Source organism: Thermobia domestica, chromosome 7, assembly GCF_964235325.1.
Source record: "Thermobia domestica chromosome 7, izTheDome1.hap1.1, whole genome shotgun sequence".
NCBI lineage: Eukaryota > Metazoa > Arthropoda > Insecta > Zygentoma > Lepismatidae > Thermobia > Thermobia domestica.
The window spans coordinates 151,985,990-151,994,726 of NC_137460.1; the positions used below are offsets into that span (position 1 = coordinate 151,985,990).

Genomic DNA, 8,737 nt, shown 5'->3' on the forward strand with positions numbered 1-8,737 from the left:
GACTGGATACTAGTATCGATCGTTTTCGATTATTTTTATGCCAGCCTCTTCCCACCCATCATTCTCCCCATGCCGATAGAGAAGAATTTGGACTTAAACAGTATCAGGAGTCTCACTATTCATCTCAGCGACCTGGAAAACTGGATTGATTGAATACCAATATCGATCATTTCTAATTGTCAATCCCTTCCTACCCCAACCCTTCATCCACGACAGTTTCTGTTGAAGTTCAAATTCAACGGAATCACGACTGACTATTTATCTCAGTGACCCCGAAAACTATGGATTGGGTACTAATGTTGGTAGTTTTCTATAATAGCTACATGTCCCCTCCCTCATCCCTTGCCTAAAATGTGTTAAAAATCTAACTTAGGCATGGGTCCATTTATATATCAAAATCACCAAATCAGTGCAGCGATCTAAAAGAAGTTAGCCATCAAATATATTTTTACATGTCACCCACTCACCCCTTGCTGAAAACGTGCTAAAAACCCAAAGCTAAGGTCCACTTATATACCAATGATCAAAAATCTGTGCACGGTTTTAGAAGCAGTTAGCGAATAGATATCGTTCCATTTACTTTTAAGAAATTTGGTTTATCAAAACACCTTATATATTTACTCTGCCAGTGTGTTCCGTCCAGGAGACGAGAAAAAAAAAAACTTGATAAATCATCAAAATTTGGTCAGGATATAGAGAAAATCAAGATTTAAGAACTGAGTTCGTAGATAGACGATATGAAAACCGAAAGTGTTAGAAATAATAAAAACATATATGGTTTTTACGTTGATCACTATAAAATAAAACGGTAACAGATAGCGAGATGATGATCCCTGCAATCGATTAAGCGTCCCTAGAATAGATATCATCTGCATTCTTAACTCCTTAATAAAACCGAAAGTGGTAGAAAACCACTGCAACTTCCGGCTCCAATATTAATCTACGTAGAGCAAAAACGATAAGAGATAGCAAAATGTCGGCCCTGCAATCGATTGACCGTTCTAAGAATATATACCATTTTCTCCTCAGCCAAATATTCAAACTGGAAACACTTCCAGTTTTCAAGTTGATCGTTATAGAATAAAAACCGTAGCAGATAACGAGAAGTGTTTTTATGTAATCAATTAAACGTCCCAAGAATATGTTACGTGCCCACTTCAATCTACTCTCTACTGAAACCGCAAGTGGCAGTAATCATTCACTTCAAGTTTTAACTTTCATCGTTACAGAGTAAAAACGCTAACAGCGATAAACTGCTTTCTGCGGTTAATTAAGCGCTCCAAAGTTGTCCCACAAAACAGTTTACATTCCTTGAACTTTAATAAATCACAAAGATGTTCAAAACGTTACTAGTGACGTTCTAATGTGAAATATATTCAAAATGTTCTTCATTGGCAGAAATATTTCGTCGACAACGCTGTGGAACAGACCAACAAACATGTGATATGGTTTCCATTGGAATGGATTTACAGTCTTAATCACATCTTTCAGTGGCCCTGTGTAGCGTAGTTGCTGACGTTCTCTCCTGCGGTGCGAGAAGTCACGGATTCGATTCCCAGTGGAAGCACTCGGTCGAAAAAGTGTAAAAGGCTATTTCAGGCCAGCCACCTGAATGAGGTTTTCCTCGGTTTTCCTCATTCACACCAGACATATGCCGTGGTGGTACCTAACATATGTTCCAGGCCGTTTCCTTTCCCCCCCCCCAATCTTTTCTTCCTTCCCTTTCCCCGGATAGTGTACTCGCCGAGGGACGTCATCCCTCAAATGTGACGAGCTAAATGGCCATTGATGCCGAAAGCCTAGGAATCTAAATTTTAAATCAATCCCCTCTTTCATGGAACCCAGTGTATATGGTTTTGCTGCGTCGATAGTGTTCTTCAAAGTTCCCCACAGAAGAAAGTCTAACGGCCTTAGATCGGGATATCTGGGTTGATGCTAGACACTCCCTCGTCGGCCAATCCAGGACTTGCCACACATCTCGGTGGTAACTGTTCATTGTACCGTCTTGTTGAAAAAACAATCTTCATCTGGGTACAGTTGATGACCAGCTGGCACATTTGTTCCTGCAACATGTTAAGGTACTCTACACCTGTCATTGTTTTTTGAAAAAAGAATGGCCCTACAAGTCCTCTGACACCACATTGATAACTTAGGAAGATAAACACCTCGTTCTTTCATAACATGAGGATTATCTCTTTTCCAGTATACACAGTTGTGCCTATTGTTGGTTCCATGCAATTTAAAAGTCGCTTCATCAGACTAAACAATAAAATCAGTCAACTGTTCATTACTTCAAATCCTTCTCAGAATTGGAGGCACATATTCGGATCGTCCTCATTTCAACCAATGTTAATCCTTTTAAGAAACTACGAGAAAAAGGAATGTATAATGAAAAACAGCTACTACTGTAAAATTTTAAGTGAGGAGAATACGCACATCTTTTGAGCGAAATTTTTCACCAATTTCTTGGTAACTCCCCAATGATATTATAATATAAAATGTAGTGAGAGAAATTAAATGTTGGTGATAGTAGTAAGTGGAATGGCATGAAACAAATACGGATTTAGAAACAGCCAAAGTCTGAAGAATACGAAACAAGTGCCAAATCCCATGAATTCCGACTAAAGTTTGGATGTTATTTGTGTGTCTGGATAGACATCTAGGAGCTAGGAAATAAAAATTAGATTAATTACTATGAAAATAAATTTTTGTTTTTCAATTGTTAGAGGATTGGAAAGTGGTATTTCTAGAAAAAAAAAAAATGAAATGAAATCTGAGTTTAAGTCCCACGATTATACCGGTTAGGCTAAAGGAGACGGTGATGATGAGTAATGAATGAAATTGTGGAATGAAGAAAGTGGGAGGAAACGGGAGAACCCCGAGAAAACCCACGCACACGGTGTTTGTCCACCACAAAGTTCACTTGGCGGGGGCTGGGATCGACCCGTGACCCCAAGCACCAGAGATGAACGCTCGACCACTGAGCCACCGCGGCCCATGGTATTTCTAGAGTTTTAGATTTAATCGAGCTACTGTCGAACACATGCCCACAAATCTGCGAAATTTTACAAACAAAAAATTTACTTTACCAACAAATAGCACTGCTACTCCATGGTCGTGCAAGTTGATACGTGGTTTCTGGAAGGGTATTATTATTTTGCTTTTCTTACATTTTCTAAAATAAACAACAGTGGAAGGTTTTTTTTTTTTTTTTTTTAGTATCCTTTGTACGTTCGATATTTTTATATGCTGTTTGTATATTTTCATTTCCGAGCAACGATAGAAGAAAAGAAAGAATAGACCATTTAAAACAAGTCAAGATTTCAATGGATTTAGATGTTCCATAGTCCTATTTGCCATAAAAAAAATTAGCTTTGTGTCCAGGGCCGGATGTAGGGAGGTGCAAAGGTGCACGTACTGGTATACCCCACTTCGTTGTATGTATACCTATCTAAAATGAAAATTTAGCAGAGAAAATAGAAACACTTTCCGAAATTTTCTGCCATCATTATTCCGCTTATAGCTTAAAAGAAAGCAGAGCTTTGCAAAAGCAAGAAGAAGTCGATTTTATGAAGGTTGAAGGAAAAGGATACATCAAGCGAAATATTATAACATTTGTCAATTAGAAAAGAAAAAGAAAAAAAACAGGAGGAGAGAAGAAAAATTTTCATGCATATCCCTTGCGATCCTCCTTAAAGTGCTCCCCCGTTCTATGTATTAGCGTTGTCAGGGGGTATTTTAAATATTGTCACATATCACTTTGAAGAGTTTCAGTGTGATTGGTTATTTTGGTAGTTATTGGGGCATCCCCCTCAGAAAATCCTAAATCCGACGCTGTTTGTGTCTGTTCTTCCCGAAGCAGAGATCATGCCGCTCAAAGTATCCAAGACCAAATTTTAGACATAAGATTTTTATAAATTTCTCAAGAGTTGTTTTTCGAATTTTATTCCTACCCTAAATAGCTATAAGTGTAGTATACTGGAGGATAAAAAATAAAATAAAATAAAATTTTGCAATTATCTCGAGAATGACGGTTTACATTTCATAAATCAATATACCATTAACAAGCCTATTATATGATATAGGTATTTTTCTGCAACAAATCCAAAAGAGAGAGTTTCCCCTGGGGTAAGTTCTTTTACGACAATTTTCTCAAAAACGACTCAGTAATTTTGCCCATATTTTATTTTTTAAAAAAAATCCACTAACAGTCCTATAATATGGCATAAGTAATTTTCGTGAACATATCCACAAGTAGTAGTTCACTCTTGAGGATGAATTCATTCGGGTGAGTTTTTCAGAAATGTTTGACAAGGAAGAGTCAGGGCGGTTGTCACGCAGAAATAACTGCAGAAATAGCGCATCTGAGAGAGCATGATGAGATATGGAGATCACCGAAGCGATATGGAAAGGAGCTAGAGGTCTCACTTATGACCCACTGACCCACATCGACCCACGACCCACCCTAATCCACCATCCACCATGACCCACTCCACCTTCAGCTACTTTTGGCGCATGATTTGCGCTCTTCTCCCGATGCTGCTTAAAAGTTCACACTTTGTGATAAAACATGAATGTTACCACTGCATCAAATTTTACATCGTGAAAGAACATTTTAGGTTTGTTTATCGGATTGTGAATCTCTACTAGCAATCATTCAAACATTCCTCCGTTGTAATACTAGTGGATCTAATCTTAACTACCGGTATATAAATAGTATGAAGTGTTTGCCTTGGTTACATTACGACGAATTTGAATTAGATTATCATATGAAATAATTTAGTTTCTAAACTGCAGGTACTCTTCAATGTAAAATAGGGTGAAATTTGAGTTTGAAAATAATGTAAAGTACACGAAGGAAAATATATGATTATCAAAATTTTGACTTCAAGTTATGCATTCTTAAAAATACATTTTCCCCAGAAACAGAAAAATCTTTAAAGAGTTTTTTCTAGGTTCGAATCCGGACTCTACAATTCGAAATATGAGCATTAGCTCTTTATTTACATTTTATATAGTACGTCCAAGTTACCTACATTAAGTAGAAACAACGAAATTGTCAGTTTAAATGAAATTAAATTTCTATTATTATTATTATTATTATTATTATTATTATTATTATTATTATTATTATTATTATTATTTATTGAAGAATTGAATTGATTTTGAGTTTTGCGTCCGTTTCAGCAGCGAGGCTATATGAGACCTGGATCTACTGATTAACGTGTAATCCAAACCATGAGCTCCCGCAGGGAATTGATCCCGGGTCTCCCACGCCACAGTCGCTTACGGTAAGTGCTTAACCTATTATTATTAAAGAATTGGTGGAACACTAATGTGGAAGGGAATGGTAAAACTCCGAGAAAATCCACGAACACGATGCAATCTACGAAAAACTAACTCAGCCTCAGATCGAATCTAAAACCTTAAGCAACAGAGATGAGTCATTATTAATTCGAAAATTAATAATAGAACATTTGGGTAAATTTTACAGTACATGTTCTAGCTGCGCGCTGATAAGTAGGACTGCTTTTCAAGTCCCTGCTTAATAGGGGATCGGTGGCTCACTGGCAGAGTGCTTACCTCTGAGGCGTGAGCTCCCTGGTTCGAATCCCGGCCAAGTAAGTTTGTAGTGGACAACATCGTGTCCGTAGGTATTCACGATGTACTCCCTTCTCCTCCTACATTCTCATTCTACCGATTCTTCCATCATCATTTACTTGCCTTATGTCTCCCTTAGTCTAAAACGTGTAACGTGGGACGTTAATCTGAAAGAAAAGATTTAGTGTCTGCCTAAGGATATCAACTGGAGGCAAGGTGACCAGACGTCCCGTTTTTCCACCATTGTCCCGTTTTTATCTGATTCTCAAACGAGACACCTAAATGTCCCGTTCTTAAGCAAAAGTGACCCAGGCGTCAAGTAATTATTCAAAATATAAATGGTCAATGCAAATTCTACATTTTTTCGTACCAACACTCATTGGCAAGATTCAGCTGTGTCAAGTGGAAATTGAGTTGGAATTCTGAGTGTTCAAGTAGTTAAAAGTATTGTTGAGTTATACTTAAGTTAGAAACGCTGTGTTATCATTCTTACTTGTATATTTTGGAAATTGAAAACACTGCTGAGTCCCAAAATGCAATGTGGAAGTCAGATATAAAACCCCGTCGCCGATTTGTATGCGTCCCGTTTGGGAAAGTAAAAGTTCTGGTCATTTTGACTGGAGGGTAATTGTAAAGTTTACCCGAACATATTTTATTATTATACATAGTTATAAATATTCTGTAAGGTTGTACTAGAGAAGACCTACAGCTTAATGTGGAACTGGAACATTAGTTATAGCAAGAAACGAACCCTATCTCCTATACCAAAGTTAAGGCGCTAATCATAACAGTTTGTTTACCCTTTGGGATATAGTATACGAGAGTGCCTCATCATTTAGCAAGGACTCACGAAGTGCAGTCTTTTAAGGATTATTCATTGAGGATATAGGAACTTGAAAATGAGGTAAAAATGCGACTTTCATTTAATTACTGAGTAATATAAAATAAAATGTACGTCGGTTTGCGTTGCGTTTCGTTGTGTTTTATGGTATGCGAAGAATAATAATGTGCCCTTGTACGTAGTGTATGAGTATATGTGGGGGATTTGAAACAAATATCGCATGTCACGTGCACGTGGATGCTTCTTACTACTTCTAAATGTAATAAAATCATTTTTATACGTAGTGCAACAGTAGGAAGTATCCACGCGCACAGATCATGAGGCACTGTTGTATACTATTACCCCTCTTTGTGTTAATTGAAAACCGAAATGAGCTTACGAACACGAAGGCTAGAATATTAACAATGTGAAAACAGAGCAATGCATATTGTGAAATCCTGAATACTGTGAGCATGAAATCAGAACGGAGCTCTCTTGTGGCTATGTGAATATAGTGAGCGCGCCTTTGGCGTTAGAGACCCGAGGTTAATTCCCGGCGGAGTTCATGTGGTTCGGATTATATTTTAAGCTATAGGTCCACGTCTCATATTGTCTTGCTGCTGAAAGGGACGCTAAATTCAAATCTAACTAATTAACGAAGTCAAAACCTCGTTTTGAAACAAGACGAGTTGAATAGAATTAAATCATCCCATAGACGGTTAATTGCTGAAAATTATCTTCTGAATTTTCATTAAATAGAACAAATTATAAGAGTATGAATTGAAAACATTTATATAATAAACAGATTGTCTTGAGTCAAATATGTTACTAATAAGGAACAACCATTTACAACTAGGATACGCAAATTAATACTTACTTAGACGTCTCGGGTGAAGGAGTAAAACATATTTTCCTTTGATTAACTTTCGGAGTAGTTTCTGCACTTAATTTGACAGAACTTAAACCAATTTTCTGTAAAACAGGTGAATAAACACGAGGACTGCAAAGATGATTCAAGGAACGAGCCATTTTTCTTTTACTGCACGCCTTCTTTCTTTTGTTCCTGAGCGATTAAGATTAGGTTTGGATTTCCTACTCCCTCTGGTGGATAGTTCTTTTCCACTTTTGTAAACGAGTAAAATGGGTGCTTTTTATTTATTTAGAAACAGCAAGACTTAACACAACAAGTTTTCCTTTCTTCAAGGATATTCTTTAAAATATAATAATAATAATAATAATAATAATAATAATAATAATAATAATAATAATAATAATAATAATAATAAGTGTAACTACATCCTTATTTATCATTCTGATTTCTTGATACTATGTAATACATCAGAATGGGCAGGGTTCTGGAACAGTGACCTGCATCCTCATTAAGTTGTAATAAAGAAATCAACTTGGCTACTAACCCGCCTTCAGTCGTTATCGTCGCTCGCTCGGCATTACTACGTACGTATGTGAATTGATTGATTGATTGATTGATTGATTTTGAGTTTTACGTCCCGTTCAGCAGCGAGGCTATATGAGACGTGGACCTACTGATTAACGTGGAATCCGAACCACATGAGCTCCCGCCGTATGTGAATTGAGTATTGAGCTTTGATAAGGAAAGGAACCAACTTGGCTACTAACCCACCTTCACCCATCAAGGGCGCCGATCCTGCCCCCCCCAAAGCTCATGTGGGCCCCCCTAGTGTATTTATGAATATACAATATTTGGCATAATTTGAATGCAATTTGTCTTAACATCCTCATATATATACCTTCTACGTCTGAGTGCCCCCACCAAATTTACAGAGAAATCGACGCCCTTGTCTCCCATATCTGCGGTCCAGCATGCTAGAACCTTCCCATCAGAGTGACATACCACTCATTAAATAGAAAAGTGACACTACTGAAAGTTATGAACATTTCAGCAGAACAGTTTGGATATTTGCAGACTAAAATTCTACGATAGCTACTATTAAAGATTAATGATGACAAAGTGTTAAAAAGCGTTATGGTTTAACGGAAACGAAAAATAATGTCCAAAGATGATACATACACTGGTGAGGAGGACATGTCCCTCCAATCTTGGAACTGGGGAACTGTCCCCCCCCCCCAATAATCCGATTTGAAATATGTTTTTTGGGGAAAAAATCCGATTGCCACAAAGGAAAGTGAGATTAAATTGATGTCCCCCCAGAATAAGCCTCAAATCTGCTCGCCTCCCAATGTTGAAGACAACTCTGCTCCGTGATCCTCCACAGGATTGTTTTTCAACTTCACAATTATTTTGTGCATCGCTTAATAAAAAAAAAACGTCTTACT

At 37.4% G+C, this 8,737-nt stretch overlaps 1 protein-coding gene across 1 annotated transcript in view; it reads right to left on the reverse strand.

Annotated features, from left to right (window-relative positions):
* The window catches only part of Mos (proto-oncogene serine/threonine-protein kinase mos), a 44,630-nt gene extending 37,083 nt beyond the window's left edge, over positions 1–7,547 (reverse strand). Inside the window, exon 1 of the mRNA XM_081765428.1 lies at positions 7,299–7,547. Coding sequence (XP_081621554.1) covers positions 7,299–7,450 — 152 coding nt within the window. The 5' untranslated portion in view covers positions 7,451–7,547. The remainder of the gene's footprint in view (positions 1–7,298) is intronic.
* Between the last annotated feature and the right edge of the window lie 1,190 nt (positions 7,548–8,737).